Here is a 19,239-nt window from a genome sequence, read left to right as displayed (position 1 = left end):
TGATATGGGAGGGTGCTACACTCTGCCTCTGCCCCTCCTACCCTCCAGGGGGAGTCACAGAAGAAACCATATTCTCATCAGGACTTTCAGGTGTGTGGGTGTTTCCGGGAATAAACAATACCAAGTAACCACAGAGCACCTAGGAAGCTGCTTCAGAAACAGCCCCAAACCCTTTACTATGTGACGTTCTCCTCCGGGTTTCACTTTATCACTCTGTTAGGGGAGCAGGTTGGTCAGACTTTGTTGTTATTTTGTGGGACTGAACTGATAGGAAACGACCACAGCATGAAGTCCTTTACAGGGTGTAACAATGCGGCTCTGGCGGGACCCAACTGAGAGTACCAATTCAGGACAATTTGCTTAAACAGGGCAGTTACAGCCCAAGGCTAGGGGTTTTTCCACCTCTAAGGCAAACCAAACCAGCCAGACTAAGAGGACTTTGGTCTCACCCCACTGGCTAACCACAAGTCACACAAGCAATTCCCTTAGACACTCCAGTTTCCCAGTATCACCACCAGTGCCACTCGTTATGGGGACTAATGGTTATGAAAACCAATACCCCAATAAAAGAAAAAAGGTTCTCCTGATCCCAAAGGATCAAGCCCCAGACCCAGGTCAATATAGCATTCAGATCTTACCCACAAATCACGCTGTTGCCAATCCTTTAGAATCTAAAATCTAAAGGTTTATTCATAAAAGGAAAAGATATAGATGAGAGCTAGAATTGGTTAAATGGAATCAATTACATACAGTAATGGCAAAGTCCTTGGTTCAGGCTTGTAGCAGTGATAGAATAAACTGCAGGTTCAAATCAAGTCTCTGGAGTACATCCCCAGCTGGGATGAGTGATCAGTCCTTTGTGTAGCGCTTCGGTTTGTAGCAAAGTCCCTCCAGAGGTAAGAAGCAGGATTGAAGACAAGATGGAGATGAGGCATTAGCCTTTTATAGTCTTTTCCAGGTGTAAGAACAAAGGGCTACCATACGTCCGGATTTCCCCGGACATGTCCGGCTTTTCGCTCTTTAAATAGCTGTCCGGGGGGGATTTCTAAAAATCTAAACATGTCCAGGATTTCCCCCCAGTCGCTCGCATTGGGGCCTCGGCAGCCAAAGCCCCTTCCCAGCTCCCCCCATCCCCTGCAGCCTTATCACGCCGCCCGGCAGCGCTGGGGGACGGGGCTATGTGCCTGTGAGAGAACGCGGCGGCGGGGCTGGCCGCGGCGGCCAGAGCCCCTCCCCCGCTTCCCCCCTTCTCCACAGCCTCAGCACGCTGCTCGGGCGGGGCAGACCCAGACACCTGGTCTAAGCCGAGCGGCATGGTAAGGGGGCTGGGGAGTTGGAGAAGGGGGGCAGTCAGGGAACAGGGAGTGGGCGGGGTTGGATGGGTCGGGAGTTTGGGGGGGGCTGTCAGGGGGGCAGGGGTGTGGAGCGGGGTTGGAACAGTCAGGGACAGGGAGCGGGGGGGGTAGATGGGTCGGGGGTTCTGGGGGGCTGGCAGGGGAGCAGGGGTGTGGAGAGGGGTCAAGGCAGGCAGGGAGCAGAGGGGGTTGGATGGGTCGGGAGTTCTGGGGGTCCTGTCGGGGGGGAGCAGCTGGATAGGGCATGGGAGTCCTGGGGGGTCTGTCTGGGGGCGGGAGTGTGAATATGCGGTGGGGGTGTGGATAAGGGTCGGGGCAGTCAGGGGACAGGTAGGGTCCTAGGGGGGCAGTTAGGGTGGGAGGGTCTCAGGAGGGGGCAGTTAGGGGACAAGGAGCAGGGAGGCTTAGATAGGGGGTGGGGTTCTAGGGAGCAGTTAGTGGCAGGGGTCCCAGGAGGGGGCAGTCAGGGGACAAGGAGCGGGGGGGTTGGGGGTTCTGAGGGGGGCAGTCAGGGGGTGGGAAGTGGGAGGGAGTGGATGGTGCGGGGCAGGGTCGGGGCGGGGCTAGAGCAGGGCTCCCCCCCCCACCCCCCCAGTGGAAACATGTGGAAACCTATGTTTCCAATCCATGTTTGATTGTGGAAACATGGTAACCCTAAAGAACACCTTTTGTTCTTACTGTGGAAAATTACAGCAAAATTGAGTCTGGAGTCACATAGGCAAGTTCCTGCATACTCTGCTGAGTTACAAGGCATATCTGCCTTCTCTCCATGGGTCAATTGTGTAGCTGATGGTCCTTAATGGGCCATCAAGCAGGCTAGGCAGAGCTAACACCAACTTGTCTGGGATGTTTCCCTGAAGCATAGCATAAGTTTGAAATACAGACAGCATAGAGCCAATATTCACAACTTCAACTACAAAATTGATACACACATATATAGACAGCATAATCATAACCAGCAAACCATAACCTTGTCTTAGACACCTCATTTGACCCCCTTTTTACAAGATTTGGTGCCATTACAGGACTTTGGTTGCAACCATGTTCTATATGGTCCCAGATTATATCAATAACGTCACACAGGGTGCTGCAGCTAACAGCTGAAGCTGGAGTCTATTATTTTAGCTGCCTTCGCAGTCACATTTCAGGTGGGTTTGCAGGTTAGATTCAAGCTGCTTTGGTGGAACTCTTTGAAGGACTACGACTGGACTAGCAGGGGGGCTGCAGGGCTGGATTGAGGGGCATTGGCACAGCTGTGTGAGGCGCAGAGATGGAATAATGGGAGCGGGGCTGCAGGTCAAGTTTCAGGAACATTGGCAGAGCTGTGTGGGGAGCCCAGAACTGGAATAGCTGTAGGACTGCAGGTCAGGATTGAGGGGCACTGGGAGAGCTGTTTGTCGAAGAAGCTTGTACAGCATTTTCACACACCAAAAATTTCTCTATCCAATGCGTTTTCTTGTTCACTTTTATGACCACACACAACAAACCCATCAAATTCATCTATTTTTTTACTTACAGAGGAAAGAGTTTAAAAATGAAAAAAAAAATTATTTAGTAAAATCAACAAAGGTGGGGAAACCTATCAATAATTGTAAGTCTCTGATGCAAGTCATCAAGAAACAGGAAATTTCCCATTAACCTTGATACCCCAACTCTATTAGTGTCTGTAGGGGAGTTAAAGGTTCTTTAAATAGACGTATCAGGGTGAGTAGTGCACAATGCAGTGGACTGTAAATGCAGCCTTCTTGCCAAAGGCCAGAACAATTCATTTCATTAATGGGACGTTGTGTGTTCTGTGCAGTCAGATGAGAGTATCAGTAGTGCAGAGACCAGCTCCCTTGATTGATGAAACTTTTTGCATGTATCTATGTCCAAATTACTTAGGCCCAGTCTACACTGGCAAGTTTCTGCGCAGTAAAGCAGCTTTCTGCGCTGTAACTCCCGAGGTGTACACACTGCCAAGCCACTTTGTGCACAGAAACTGCACAATTGTAGCGCTTTAAAAAAAACCAACCCCAACGAGAGGCGTACAGCTTTCTGTGCTGGGGCTACAGCACTGTGGTGCTAGTGTAGACACCGTAGTCGATTACAACGCTGCAATTGGCCTCCAGGAGGTGTCCCACAATGCCTGTTCTCCCCTCTCTGGTCATCGGTTTGAACTCTACTGCTCTGCACTCGGGTGACCAACCTTCCGCTCCACCCCATACATTCCTTTGGAATTTTGAAAGTCCCCTTCCTGTTTGCTTGGTGACGTGTGCAGTGGTCTCAGCACATCTTTCCAGGTGGCCATGCCTGCTCCACGCACCAGACAAGGTGAGGAGGCTGTCCAGTCCCAGCTGCGCTCCAGCCGTAGAAATTATGATACCTATGGACGGATTTCACAATGCATGACAGAAAGGGGCCATTACCAAGACACACTGCAGTGCAGGGTCAAAGTGAAGGAGCTGCGGAACGCCTACCACAAGGCACGGGAGGCAAACCGCCGCTCTGGTGCTGCGCCCACGAGCTGCCGGTTCTACAAAGAGCTGGATGCAGTTCAGTAACGGTAACTTTCCCATTCCACTGTGCCTTCATGGGAGTGGGATGGGAGGAGCATTGATGCACACAGGCGAGCCATAAAGGGGCCAGGGCGGAAGCCGCAGTCTTGGAGAAGACCCTCCCTTGATTCCCTGCTCACCCTCAGCAGCAAGATATCTTCCATAATGATCACATCCTGTGGAAAGTGTGGGGACAGGAATTATTATCAGGCCCCCCGTACAGTGCTGGCTCTTCCCAAGAGCCACGTGCCCAGTGTACAGCAGGGTCCGGCAAGAGTGATTTACTCTGCCCCTGCGGCTACTCACCATTTGGGTGTCTTGTGGCTCACATGTGTTTGCCTGTGGTCAGCCAGTTAGTGACAGGTGTACGAGTACTGGCTGTGTTTTAAAACACTGAATCAGTGTTGTGTGTGTTGCAAACAATACTGCTTCTGTAAAATGTTGCGTTTAAATTTCACAGATAGGACCTTGGGAGCCCAGCCTCCCTCTTTGTTATCGGCGGCTGGATGGCTGCACAGAGTTAGAAAGTGGCCAAGAAGAACTAAGGAGGACTTTTTGCTTGATGTTATGATGCACTCCGCTGCCGAGAAACAGGAATTGAAAGAGTGGCAGGACAGCAAGAAGAGGGACCGAACGGAGAACACGGCACACCAGAATGAAGCCACGGAGAGGCTCTTAGTTATGGAGCACCAAGCAGACACACTCCAGGCGATACTAGCGCTTCAAACCGAGCAGCTCCACACCCGCCCTCTCCTGCAGCCGCTGTTGCAAAACTCTTTCCCATGTGCCCCCCAGACACCGCCAACACACTCTTATCAACCTCCTGGCTCCAGTCTATACTCACAGCATTCCACTCTTCCCCCCTCACAGTCCAGCACTGCGGACTCCCACTACCCACTGCACTCAACACCCATCCCTCTGCAGTTTGGCCCTTCTGAAGTACAGCACCCACTGCATTGTACTCCAAAGGAGAAGGTTGGATATGATCTTGGACATACACAAATCTTCAGCCATCCTGGGACCCCTCCTTCTCCTGGGACCTTCCCTTCCCCCATCCCCCTCACTGCTGCTGGGTTTTTTGTTTGATTCTCTCCTCCAGTTGTTGTCTTTTAATAAAAGAACTGTGATGGTTTGAAAGCAATCTTTATTCTATTAACTGAAAGCAAAAAGAGCCCTGCAAAGCAACATATAATTATGTTAAACCCACATACTGCATCATGTGCACCAATCACCTCCTAGCATTACAAGCACTGCACTCCCAAGCATATCAACAAATATTAGTAGCTTTTAGCTTCAAATTGCTGCCTCAAGGCATCCCTGATCCTTATTGCCCCACACTGCGCCCCTCTAATAGCCCTGGTCTCTGGCTGTTCGAACTCAGCCTCCAGGCACTGAGCCTCTGCGGTCCAGCCCTGAGTGAAGCTTTCACCCTTCCCTTCACAAATATTATGGAGCGTACAGCACGCGGCTATAAGCATAGGAAGATTGTCATTGGCCAGGTCCAGCTTCCCATAGAGCCAAAAGCACACTCAACAGTCATTCTGCACTTGCTCAACCTATTGTTGCTGCTGGCAAGCTGCCCCATGTATGGCTTCATAAGCCACGGCATTAAGGAATAGGCAGGGCCTCCCAGGATCACAATGGGCATTTCGACTTCCCCTACGGTGATCTTCTGGTCCGGGAAAAAGTCCACTTCAAACGGAGCTGATCACACACTGTGCATCTCTCAGACAATGTCTGATGATACTATAATAAACAGACAGTGGATCTAAAGTAACCCACGTTAAAAACCACAATGGAGAACCCATACTTCAGCTAGGAGAACAGACAAGAGCTGGCTTGAGATTGGCAACGTGACAAGTCTGCATTCCATTTCAAAGAAATGATCCTGGTGTTGACCCTTTGCTGTAGTGCTATGGTAAAATCATGCAACCCCACAGAACGTGTGCCCTCTGAGGACAACACAGGACTATTCAGTGCATGTGATTATACTGCTGTCTGGACTGTACTGTTGTCTGAAGAGATGCTGTCAGAGGAAATCATCACTACCCTCTCTCTCTGAGATTGTCTCCTCCCTTGGCTTCAGAAAGGGTCATCTCTGGGTGTTCTTCCTCCCTCTCCAACTGCTTCATCAGTATCTCCACTTGGGGCTCTTCCTCCTCCCTTTTGTTCTCTGTTGGTGACCCTCAGGGCTCAGTCCTTGGCCCTCTTCTTTTCTCCCCTCTGCACTACCCAGAGGTAACCTCATACAGTCTCCTGGCTTCAGTTACTACCTTTAGCAGAGAGGGCTCTCAGGTTTAGCTCAGCGCCCTACCCTCCCCCTCTTCGTCCAGACTCTTCTTGGATAACGCACAGACCACCAGCTCAAGTTCAACACCATGAAATCCAAACTCCTCCCATTTCCTGCCAGACCTTTCCCTCTTCTTCCACATTCCCTAGCCCAGCTGGTAACTGTACCAATCTCTGCATTGTCTCAACATCACAATCAACTGCCCACTCCCATCCTTCTGGTTTCCCCAAGTTCATGCTGTCAATAAATCCTCTCAATTTTCCCCTCTGCACAATGTCCAAATTCCATCCGCCCTCCTCCATCCAATTTATCCAGGCCCTGATCCTCTCTCACCTTGACTTCTACACCCTCCTCCTCGCTGGCCTCCCAGACGTACAGCTGTCCTCACCTCCTCTGTAAAAGAGCCCAAGCTCCTCCAGTGTAACAGATATGCCAGTCTCTGGTTGAGAAAAGACAAAGGCATCTCCATTCTCTGGGGTGCAGAAACAAGAGAAAACATAAGTCCCACCTCAATCATTTTGTGTTTTCGTTCCCAGGCCCTTTGTTTATGGGACAGTCTTTTTACAAGAAAAGAAAGAGTTCCAAAGCCCAGCAGACTCACTGCCTCTGAGCTCTCTGGTCTAACACCCTTGCTGTGAACTCCCTGGCTGGTCTGTGAGCTCCCAGGCCTCTCCCATAAAAGTTCAGCAGGTTCTGTAGCTCCTAAATGGCAGGTCAACAATGTCCACCTGCCAAACGAATCCAGTTGTTTAACCCTGGTTGTCCTGGATAAACCCCTACAGTAAAAGCAAGGGTAGCAGGGTTTCTGTGTGTGTGGCAACGTGGGGTCGGATGCTGTTGACCTGGAAGGGTTCCTCCCTTGATCCCCTCCCCCACAGGGTCACTACATCCCACCATACCCTTCAATCCACCCAAAGAATTTCCAGAAAATCATCTGCCTTGCCTGCCTCTATGTCCATGTCTAGCTCCTCTTCAAGTCCCCTGGGCTTCTGCATCAAATTCAAGCTCCTTTTCCTTCATGAACAAGGCTCGGTACAACTTAGATCTTCCCTAACTCTCTTTCCACCCTGGTCTCTTAATGTGTCTCCAATCAACCACCCCCTTCCTGTCCCTCTCCCACTCTCTGAGATAATCATGTTATCTGCTCACATGCATTAGTGGTTTCTAGATTAATGGTAATCACTCGGAAAATAGACCTGAACAGCAGTGGGGGAAGCTCAGTGAAAACCTCTGCTCAATGCACTGTGGAGGTCTAAAAAGCAAACAAAATATTTAAATGTAGAAGGGATGGAATGGAAAATATTATAAAACAATGGTATGTCCTCCTATGCAGTACTGTGCTCAGTTCTGGTCCATGAGGATACAGCAGAATTAGAAATGGGACAGCGGCAGAGGCAAAAATGATTAGAGACTTATGTGTGAAGAAAGACTGGGACTGTTTACTTCAAAGAAGATGAGTAAGATGGAATGTAATAGAGTTACCTGTATACAAAATAACAAATGGTATAGTTAAAGTACATTGAGTGTTTCTATTCACCTTCTCTCATATTACTAGAACAAGGGGCATTCAATTAAATTACATTTAAAACTAATAAGAAGAAACATTTGTTAATTTAACAGAGTTTACCCATGGAACTCATTGCCAAATGATATTATTGTGGCCAAGGACTCAGGACTAGACCTTTTAAGGGTACTGAGAACATCCACAATAACATTGGGCAGGATAAAAAAAATTATAAGTGAGATAAATTGTCACGCTTCCAAGCCTAAACTACCCCTCACTGGCAGAGATTAGGAAGATTAGGGACAGGATAATCCATAATGTCCATTATGGGATTTCTTGCACCTTCCTCTGAAGCAGTTAGTACCAGATACTGTCAGGATGGTGGACTAGATGGACCACTGAACTGATCTGTTATGGCATTCTTATCTAGCCAAGAAGTGTTAAAGTAACCACAAAAAATACATACTAAAGTCATGGGCCTGACAAAACACATGCCGGCCTCTCTGCTCAGTCTGCTTTTAGTTACAACTGTTACTCCCAGGAGGCAGCTGCCAAGCTGGGAAGGCTAAAGAACTTGTGTCCAAAGCTAAGTAAAATATAGAAGTCTTTTCCCCCCATCACTACACATTCTCTCCTCTGAGGTCTGAGTGGACCTCTTTGTTTAAGAGCAGGATTAAGTCCCTGATCCTAACAGGGACAGAGCACCTCCTGCGGAGCAATAATTAAAAGAGGTCTTTGTAGAGACGGTCCCTCTCTGACAGTAAGCCCAGGCTTGAAGAATATGCTTCATTTTTACTCAATTCTGAGCTCTGCTGTGGAGTTTATCTTCACACATCAGCACTGCGAGGAGAGCCAAAGAACGGAAGGCAGAGCTGCTCAATCTGCTTCCTCAATGTTCGCTTTGGCTCTCAGCTCAGGAAACCTAGTGCTATGAAAAGGCACGTCCATCTCCCAGGAGCTAATCAATCAGGAGCAGGCAGAGTTGAGGTGGGGAAGTGGAAGAGGGAACAGAGACACTGGCTGGCAAGGACACGCTGTCACAGAGGGAAGCTCCCCACATCTGCAGCTGGGCTTACAACAGGATGGATGGAGCGAGCGAGCTGTGTGAGCGATGAAAGCAAAAGCTGACATGAATTGTGTTGGGAAGACTTTTTGTGCCTTCGTTCTGCTCACCGTCGCTGTGGCCATGGTAACAATGGGTAAGTTGGACTTCTCTTTGGGACCAAGCAGCTGCTATGGATAGAGGGAAGGGGAATGTGTTAGGATGTTTCCGTCACGTAAATGCTGTACTTATCAGTGCTGCTTTAATTAAAGGACACAGTTGATTATGTATTGTTACTGGCATCTTAGACCTGCTCTTCATCCACTACATCTGCCTGTGATCACCAGGCCTGTTGTCACTAGTAGGGTGACCAGATGTCCCATTTTTAAAGGGACAGTCCCGTATTTAAGCCCTCCTGCAGATGTCCCGACTTTTTCTTATAAACGGGCAAATTGTCCCGTATTTTCTGTCTCCCCCCCACCTCCCCATCAGTACTGGTGGGTCCTGCTGCTGGCTGGATCCCTGCTTCCCAGCTGCCTGCCCACCAGTGGTGAGTGGGGGGTCCAGTGGCTGACAATGGGGATGGGTGTGCAAGGCTGGCAGTGGGGCAAAGCTGCAGTGCATGGGGCCAGCTGCTCCCCGTGCTGGTCCGTCAGCGCAGTCCTCACTGTGTGCCGGCCCTCTGCCTGCAGGTCCCCTGCCCCCTTTCCCGTTTCTGGCCAGCACTGGCTGTGCGCTGTATTGGCTGTTGAGTTGCAGGCAGATGCCAGGTGGCGGCCGGTTACGTATCGCCTCTGCTGCCCACCCATTGGCCCTTTACGTGGTCCCCATCTCGCTGTCCTCTCCCTGCTTTGTCCCTTCACCCACACCAGCCCCGCTGCTCCTCCACTTCCCGCCCCCGATCCGCCCGTGGGGCACATCCTGCTCCCAGCACTGTGCACAGAACCAGCCCCTGGTCGGAGCGCTGAGCTCATCAACAGCCTGGCAGGCAGGCGCCTTCCTTCCCTCACTGCCTCTGTCTGGGCCGGTGCCCCAGGAAAGCCCAAGACTCTCCGGCCCAGGGAGCTGGCCAGGAGGAGCCGAGCCCTGCGTGTGCCAAAGCCCCACACAGCACTGGCAAGGGGAAGCCTCTCTGCCCCTCTGCTAAGCTCTGGAGTGGCGGGGAGGGGGGGGGGGGAGGAGAGGAAAGCGATTTCCAGCCTGTTCACACTCCGACCCTGCAGGCTCCACAGCAGCCCCCCAGGCAGGGTCTTACAGCCTCTTCACCCACCCCCACCCACCTCCCAACCCTGGTTCTGCCCCCAGGGAGCAAGAGGCTGCTCCGTCCCCTAGGCACCCTCCCCTGCTGAGCCACTTCTCTAGCTGGGTTCGCTGAAGCCCCTGCAGTCAGGTTCTCTCTGAGCCCTGGTACACAATGCATCCTTAGGGCTTAACCCCGTCCTGCCTGCAGTGTAGCCAGGGAAAAGGAGGTGGCTGGGTTATGTTCGTGGCCAGCAGCAGCATGGATGTGTTAGCTACTTTTCGACACTGTGCAGGCAGGAAGGGACAAGCTGCTTCTGGCCACAGGGGAGCGGGGAGGGGGGAGGAGATGAGCTCTCTATTGCAACAATACTCGCTGTGCATGAAGCATCTTTTAGCCATTTTGAACAGATTGTGAAGAGGTGTATTGTCAGCAACCAATCGGATAGAGACTCTTAGTTTCCCCTCGACGTTAGTGAGCTAATTTGAAAGTTATATTCCTATTTTTCCTTATACAACGGTTCTCAGGCAAGAAATTCCATCAGATCTGATACTGAGCCCAGTCAAGAAAACAATTTAAGTGCTGGCAAGAAGCAAGATTTCCGGAGCTCACAAAGTCCAAACCTTCCTAATGGCAATATATTTCCTGATCGAATGGCCATCACTGAGTGGTTAGGAAAGAGAGGGTGGCCTGGTGCCGCACAGTACTGACATAACTCAGAGCACTGAGACATCCATCACCCTGTGAGAGATTGGGAAGGAAAAGTTAACTCTATACTTGGGGCTGAATCCTCTCATCCTGCCCAAAAATCTCATTATTATTAATCATTATTTGTATTATGGTGGCACCTAGATGCCCCAGTCATGGAGCAGGGCCTCACCATGCTAGGTGTTGGACAAATACAGAAGAAAGAGATGGTCCCTGCCCCAAGAAGTTTAAAATCGAAGTGAATAGTTTTGCATAGAGAATCTTCATGGGGTGAGAGAATGGGATCCGCAGGTTTTACGGCTCTATGGGTAGGACTGCAGCCCATGGGTTGTAGCAGCATTAAGGCCTGCTGCATCCCTACTATACAAGGGGTGGGTTTGGTTAGAGATCCACCTACTAGACTCCTCCTTCCACTGGCATGCCACTAACTCACACCTAAAGCCCCCCAGCCCAGGGGTTAGTGTGCTGCCAATAGCCTCCCAATGCAGGTTTTCTGTGGCACTGTAGAACCACACAAGTTCCTCTGCCTCTCAGGGGTACACCTCCATCAATGAAAAAATGTGTCCCCGGCTGCTATACGGAAACCAAAAGCATTGGGGAGGGTGAGACATGCCACTGCCCCTGTGCCACCGGGGGTTACACTGTGTCACCCAGTACTATATAGGTTGGGAATAACCCAGAACGATGGTGATTGTCAGGCCCCTGGAAGATAAACAGAAGTGACCAGGGTTTAACCCTGGGGATTAGAGCCACTTTGTCACAATTTCAGGCTGGAGGGATTCCCTCTTTCATGTAGGTGGGGTAGGTCATCAACTCAGTGTCCTCATATTAGCCCCCCGTCAGCAAAGAATCATAGAACCATTGGGTTAGAAGGGACCTCAAGGGTCAGCTAGTCTAACCCCCTGCCAAGATGCAGCATTTGGTGTGTCTAAACCATTCAAGACAGCTGGCCATCCAGCCTCCTTTGGAAAACCTCCAGTGAAGGAGTTTCCACGACCTCCTTAGGTCTTGTGAATAGTTCCACTGAAGGTCAGTGGAACCACTCCAGTTTAAAGCTAAGCGTGTGCTTAAAGGATTAGCTGAGTCAGGGCCATTGTGAAAAGGACTGAACCCCCACATTTATACGTCACTGTGTAACATTTGGTAGTAGCACGGAGTGCAGTGCCAAACGGCAAGTGCAATTCAGCATTCCCAGGTGACCTCAAACAAGCAATTATGTCTCACTGCAGCCATACACCTCGTCCCCTGGTTCTCTGTGGAGGAGCTTGCCAATCAGAGGCTCTCCCCACTCCACCCCACCCCAAGCAGAAGAGACCATGTGGTTATGAGCCTGACCACAGAAGCACATGAGATGGTCACCAAGGCAGACAGGGAAGTGGAGTTCATTCCCCTACACCGTCTCTAAGGCCTTGTCTACACCGGCATTTTCCAGGAAATCTCATGTCGCATTGCCACCATTGCAGTTCTATCGGTGATAGCAACAGCAAGAGTGTTAGTGTAGACCAGCCACCAGTATTTGGACTTCCAGACAGTCTAGACTTGAGCTGAGTGACTAAATGGGTTTTTCAGTTCAGTGGCTGAACTGAAAAATAAAAAGTAAAATTCTGTTTGTTTCAAACCCCAACTGATTCTTTTTCCTCATCAAAATGAAAAAAATGAATAAAATAAATGGTGTGGGTCAAAAACTAAACAGTTCATTTCTAAACGAAATGTCAAAACAAAACATTTAGACTTTTTTGGAAAAAAAATTCATTTTTCATTTGGCCAAAACTATTTGACACAAATTCACAAATAATGTTGGTTGCTTGGCAACCACATTTTTCAGCAAATTTAGTATTTAACAAACAAAGTTTGCCCAGGACTCCTCTGTTCCTGTTCTGACCAGGGTTAAATGACATGGTGGCAAAAATATGCCTATGGCCTATCTGCACTAGTGCTCACACCATGTCACTACTGGCAATAGTAAGAAATTTCCCAAGAAAAAATGTAGATTAGATAAGACCTAAATATTGTGTAGCTCACTGAGGACCCAGAATAAAAGTTTCATCTTCTGTAATGCAGTAAATGCATCCAGAAAAGTAATTCTAGGGACCTAAATAGGTTGAAATTGTCCTTTTAATCAGTGTTGACGTTTCTGTGATAGACTTATGTGGACATAATATTTATAGTCTAATACATTTGATGTTACTTGGTGATGCTGATGATTCAGCCATGAAAATAAGTTGTTCTGGACTTCATATGGATTTTATATCCAGAATAGTAACTCTAAAAGGAGATGGGGGGGAGGGGAGTTCCCTATTTGTTCTCAGCAATCTCAGGACAAATTTGCTCAGCTTAGCAGTCATAGGATTTTTCTAACTGCCAGCTCCACAAATTTCACTTGGGATCTGAAAATGCAGCTGGGTTCTTTGTTCCGCTTCCTCCACCATCGATAGTAAAGACTATTTCTTTTCACTGGAACTTAACTGAGAGTTTTGTCAATGCTCAGTGAGGCAGAATAGACCCCAGCTCGCTCTCCTGTGTCTGTATGGGCTTTGCAGGCCTAACAGGAGTAGAAACTCGTTCTTGTCAGAGACCTGACCAGATAAATATCAAATACAAACATTCAAATTTGGTTTTCAATAACATCAATGTAAATCTGGCATAACGCCACTAAAATCAAAGGACCTAATTCAGATTTACTCCAGTGTAGCAGGGCAGAATTTGGCCTCGGGAGGGTAGAGGAAGAAGATATGTTGAATAGAAACTATTTTCAAAGTTGGACTGTTTTTCCAGGATAACTGCATCTACACTAGGGCTTACACTGGCATAGCTATATTGGTAAAAAATAATCACACCCCTATCTGACACAGCTACCCTGGTATAGTTTTATGTGTAGACCAGTCCTTAGCATACAGCTCCTGCAAGGATTTTCTGATTCTGCTGAGTTCCAGCTATTCCAAGGTGGTAGCTTAACTCCCATTGTGGCTGGAGCAGCAGGAAGTGGCTCAGAAATGTCTAACTTTTCCTGATTTGTGCTTACGTCAAGGGCAGTACAGAACAGGCACACTGCTAATGTTACTCCTCCCCATCATTCATTTGCCTCACAATTACTGCCAAAGCAAGAAGAAAAAAAGAAAGTTACCCCAGGAGCTCCTCCAGTATGGCTGTGCCCTGCATCTCAGTCAGGCTCCGCTCCGCAATAATGTCTTTATACTGAAACTTGGCAGTGATTGCAGTAGGGAGCAGGTTCTACGGCGTATGGGAGCACAGAGGTTAATCCTATGGACTGGTGGCAAAACCAAATGTCAGGTTATCGGTCACTGTTTAAAGCTATGGATGTAAGGAGATGGGTCTAGTACCTGCAGAGGTGGGATCTTACTATGGAATATTATATAATACTAGAGATGTTACCCCAGAGATCCAAGGTTATAATGACATTCTAGGCGACCTTTTCAAGTGTCCTTCTCTTCCTGCATCTTTTCTAGATAACAGAGTGTCTAAAATAGCTGGTTCCAGCGTTAGTCTGACCTGTAGTAACGTTTCAAGGGTGGATCTGGTAGCAGTAATGTGGAGGATAAGCCCAAGGACTGGAAATCACTGCACACTGGCATACAGACGTGATCAGAACAAGACAGACAGAATAAACTGCAGTGAGAGAATGGATTGGAAATATAGTCCTGAAACTGATAATGCACTTCAGATACGACAAGTGACACTCACAGATGAGGGATCTTATATCTGTGAAGCTGTAGCCAAAGATGGAAATTTGCACCGAACCTACACTCTGACTGTACTGGGTAAGTAACAGGTTGTGATATTCTTTAATTGTCTACATGATCAGATTCATGCCTGACACATAAACCTCCCCTCCTCTTAGAAAGTTGAGAATATAGGCTCAGAGAACTCCAAAAACTAAGGAGTTTAGGACGTCTGCTGGGTTAATCCCCTTATGTGAATTCATTCTGGTCTCTCCTCACATCCAACTTCTTCACATTCTGGTCCTCCTTTCCCTCCACAAACCTTTCTCCTGGTTTCTATGGCTGGAAAATTGGCCATGAGCTATTTTTCTACGTGATGTTAACATCAATCTTTGGCTATTTGGTAGAGGGGCTTCTGTACAAAAACCCCCAGCCCAAGCCATCCCCCCAGGAAACTGCTTTTAAAAAGTTAATTTAGGCTCAGATCCTGACAAGTATTTAGACTCCCAACTTCCACTGATTTCAATGGATGTTAGGAGCCTAAATACCTTTGAGTATCCGAGCCTTAGTGCTTGTGAGAAATTCCAGCATGACAGTTCTGGAGACTGAAATCCTCTCGCCACAGAACATGTATAGCAAACAAGTCAATGCACCTTTAACCGTACTTAGTGAGCCCACTTTTAGGAATAACGATAGTTCAGTCCCCCCATGTTCAATTGTTCTTTGGTCTCTCTTCTGAGACTGGATGCCCATTGGCAAGTGTAAACCAAGTCTGTTAGCACCAGGACCGAGGTCAGCTCAGTTCACCTACAGCAGATAGTAATGACTTTCATTTACTGCAAACCTGATCTGGTTTAGAACTGATGAGCTACAAGTAAAAGGCTAATAGAGCCTATTACCAACCCCCTGGGACATCCAGTTCCTCCTATCCTATCCCTGTAACATTTCTGCCTCAAGCATAAAGAGACTATTTACTAGGAACATCATTAGTGCATTATCTTGTGCACAACAAAGGAGGATGACTGTGGTGACCCACCTGACACGAGGGCAGTAACTAGATCAGAATACCGAAAGTTGCCCAGATAATTTTGGAAAGATTAAATGATATAACCATAAGAATTTACTACTGCAAAATCAGCTAAAACAGAGGGGAAGAGCGAGATAAAGACACACCAAGGATAAGAAATATACGCACACCACTGTGTTAACTACTACCAGACATCATCAGCAGATGACACAAAATGTAGATCAGGATCCAGAGCTGAACTTTTTGGATCCGGGGTTTTGGATTCAGGCCCATTTCTACACACCATCCCTGAGAAAACTGACATGAGTGGGTGAGATTGTTAGGAGTCATGACGACGAGACAATGCAGTGGAACCTGGGTGATAGATGAGCTCCTGGTCCCAGCCATTCACTTTGTGGGGTGGAGCTGGGAAACTTGGTCAGTCAAAACAGTTAAAGGAAAGGGTCTACAGGAATGCACCTTTCTTACTGTAGTTCCCAGCCGTCCTCCTTTCTGCTGTTTTTCCTAGTTCCCACTTTAGCCCTCAACATTCTCCAGTTCTGAAGTGATACAGGTTCTTTTCTTTTGTTTTTGTTCCAACTTGACAGCAGAGGGTGTATGAGAGCTTATATGTCTCTAACTGAACCAGGATAAATTGCCATGTGGGGAGAGGGTACTTCATTTCCCCAAAGCCGTGTCTCAGGATATTATCTATGGTAGTCCAAATGGTACACCTAAGGTTTTCACTCACCCTCTCATCCAAGGGATACCCCTATTTCAAGAGCTGTAAGGACTCCGTGTTATCTATTTTGCAGTAGCAGGTGTTTGCTATTTATTGCAATACTATCTCCATGCCCATTCTCCTCTTTCTGCGATGTTCCTCTTGTATAGGAATGAGGAAAGTTGCCATTCCACATGCAGCAAACTAACTTCAACTCTTTCCCCTTTCTCCTGTCCTGCAGTCCCTCCTGTGGTGACCTTGACCTGTGACAGTAAAGGGACCGCTGTGTGCAAGGCAGCTGCAGGGAAACCAGCTGCACAGGTCTCTTGGGACCCAATCGGAGATCCCAGGACTGAGCTTGAAAATCACACAGATGGGACAGTGACTGTGCTCAGTATATACAGCCCTAGAGAGACCAGTATAACCTGCCTGGTCTCTCATCCGGCTTGGAACACGAGCCAATCCAAGGAATGCCCATCAGGTAACAGAACACATCTCTTTTCTCTATTTAATCTTCATTCATAACTGATAAACTATGTGCTCCTCTGTTCACCAGCTCTAACAAATATTAGTGAGACTGTTGATGGTGTGGCAGGGCCCTTGCGAATTCAGCCGACCATTCCAGTTTGCGTCATAAAATGTCTAGAGAAGGAAATCTATAAAAGCTGCAGAAATACTCTCTATAATTTAAGACTGAAGTGGGGCCTTTTTCTTTTCTCCTTTCCATACAAATGTCTAACCTGGAGGACTGGGTCGGTTAGGGGACTGTTCAATGGCTATGGAGCCTTTCACGGTGACGTCACCAGGTCACATTTGGCCCAGCTTGATAGCGACCAAGAGTCAGTGACATGTGTGACATCATGACTTGGGCCATGAAGACTCAACTATCCTACTCCCTCCCTGGAGGTGCTCCCTCTACGTCAGGGTTGTGGTATTTTATTGGGAGTGGGGAGGCATTGATGGGACTGGAGTCACAATTGTCACTTGCTTGTATGGACAAGACATTCAACTGAAAGAGAAGCATAAACAAAATGTGTTGGGATGCAAATACAAATCCTGCCACCGGGACTGTGAAAGGAGATGGGGAGGAGAGCACATGCTAGTGTCTGGACACCTGAAAAGGGTAACAGTCTCGTAATCTGAACGGTAAATGGCTGTTATCCGGACTGTTTTATTTATTCTCCTTTCTCTTTTGCTTTGAAGTCATATAGGAGGTAGCTTGAATGGTGACAAGTATTGGGGTAGCCGTGGTAGTCTGTATCCACAAAAACAAGGAGGAGTCTGGTGGCACCTTAAAGACTAACAGATTTATTTGGGCATAAGCTTTCATAGGTAAAAAACCCACTTCTTCAGATGCACGGTGTGGGTTTTTTACCCACGAAAGTTTATGCCCAAATAAATCTGTTAGTCTTTAAGGTGCCACCAGACTTCCCATTTTTCTTGAATGGTGAGAGATGCAGAGTCCTTCAGAACAACATGATCTAGTAGTTATAGTGCATGATTGGCCATTGGGAGATATGGATTCCGTTTGCAGATTGGAATCTCCAAGCATGACCTTGGACAAGCTATTTAACCTCTTTGCCTCAGTTTCCCCTTCTTACAGGCAGGCTGTGAGGTATAATTAATGTTTAAAGCACCTTGTGATCCTAAGGTGGACATGATAAAGGAATTGATCAGTGAGGAAATATAACTGAAATGGTGATTCTCCCTATTTAGAAAATCATGATTCTCTCTTATTAGACAATGGAAACATGTTTCTTCAGTGTTTCGCCATCTGTGCTGGTCTCCTGGGCATCTTCTTCATTCTGGTTTTCATTTTCTTCTGTAAGCTCCACTGTGGCAGGTATGTATGACATGTCACTAAGGAATCAGTTTGTCTAGAGCTGAGCGGAAACGTAAGGTGTTATTTGATATCACATCAGATGACATCCAAGCATCTCTGATTCTGTCACATTCACACAGGATGTGGCATGAGGTGGCACAAAGAGGCACAATGTATCTAAGTGAATGATACACTGGTGGAGGGGGTGGGCATGGGACACATAAGATGCCACCTCCTGACTCCAGGGAAGCTTCCTGTCAGTACGGAGAGCTGGCAAAGTAAAAGTTGTTCTCTACGTACTACAGAATCTCTCAATCTGCTACTTTGAGCCAGAACCTTGGGGGATCGGCTTCCCTACCAGACAGATGTCACCCAGCTCTGGAGAACGGAGCAGGACTGTCCCATCAGAAGGTTAATAAAGCTGAATCAAGCAGCAGAATCTTTATTCCTTTGTTGCGTGAGGGACGACGCTGCTGGCTGGAGCTGCACTTCAGTTCCATCAGACCTTGCTTAAACGGGTCAGAGGAATGCAGTGCCAGGGTAAAACAGCAGGGAGCATTGTATTTAAATATACACAATTTGTAACTGGGACGTTCTTTTCCTGGTGTAGGTGGTATTCCAGGAGAACCCCTCACTCAGCTCCTCTCCCCCCAGTCCAAGTCCAACTGCTTAGCCTCATGTCCTCCTCCTCCCTCAGAAGGGGATTAGTTCATGTAGAGTAAAGCTTACTCAGGGCAAAGCTCTTATCCATCCAGAGGACCTTGCCTCCGCTATTCTGCTCTCCCAATGGCTCGGGGCTCCCACAGGCAGGAGTAGGGACTTCATAAATGTAGAGTCAGGAGATCAAAACATCAGAGTCAAGAGCCACCCACTGAAGGATCTGAGAGATGACGTTTAGCCTCCTTCTTGATGACTTGAGGAAGAATGGGTTCATTAGTTGTGGATTACAGACTCTCTCAAAACCAGGGCCCTCCTGTTCCAAGATGTGTGGTCTCAGTGGCCCAACCTAACACTGAAGGTAGAATTTGTTATACTTTTTTCTGTCTTTTTTTCCCTCTTTTCCCTTCCACAGAATTTGCTGTTAATCCAAAATCCCGGAGACTGCTCTCACACACAAAGTGCAGGTAAGGAAGAGGATGTAAGTCAAGATGTCAGTAAATCTGAGATGTGCTGCCAAAGTAACTGGGAACAGTTTTATATATTAAGGGAAGCTTTTGGCTCTCCCTGCTTTTTGCAAGTGCAATAGTTCCACAAACTGTTGCTTGACAAAAGCAGGACAGAGTCCATCTGTACTCTGAATACCAAGATTCGGACTTGTAACATGCGCTGTAGTG

The 19,239-nt window shown here is 47.9% G+C and overlaps 1 protein-coding gene across 1 annotated transcript; it reads left to right on the top strand.

Annotated features, from left to right (window-relative positions):
- The first annotated feature begins 8,760 nt into the window (after positions 1-8,760).
- LOC135895415 (cell surface glycoprotein CD200 receptor 1-A-like) lies at positions 8,761-19,022 on the top strand. Its single transcript, XM_065423522.1, has 5 exons — positions 8,761-8,885; positions 14,144-14,455; positions 16,325-16,564; positions 17,824-17,926; positions 18,978-19,022. The coding sequence occupies exons 1-5, from the start codon at positions 8,798-8,800 to the stop codon at positions 18,988-18,990; spliced, it is 756 nt and encodes a 251-aa protein (XP_065279594.1). The 5' UTR covers positions 8,761-8,797; the 3' UTR covers positions 18,991-19,022.
- Positions 19,023-19,239: the final 217 nt, after the last annotated feature.

This window comes from Emys orbicularis, chromosome 1, assembly GCF_028017835.1.
Source record: "Emys orbicularis isolate rEmyOrb1 chromosome 1, rEmyOrb1.hap1, whole genome shotgun sequence".
Lineage (NCBI taxonomy): Eukaryota > Metazoa > Chordata > Testudines > Emydidae > Emys > Emys orbicularis.
The sequence above is the reverse complement of the archived record's forward strand: the minus strand, read 5'-3'. Positions and strand labels throughout refer to the sequence as shown.

Bases quoted from the DNA above. Each gene is read 5' to 3' on its own strand.
- LOC135895415 (XM_065423522.1), top strand. From the start codon at position 8,798: ATGAAAGCAAAAGCTGACATGAATTGTGTTGGGAAGACTTTTTGTGCC. The intron at 8,886-14,143 runs GTAAGTTGGACT...CATCTTTTCTAG, and splicing joins TGTGGCCATGGTAACAATGG to ATAACAGAGTGTCTAAAATA. The intron at 14,456-16,324 runs GTAAGTAACAGG...CCTGTCCTGCAG, and splicing joins CTACACTCTGACTGTACTGG to TCCCTCCTGTGGTGACCTTG.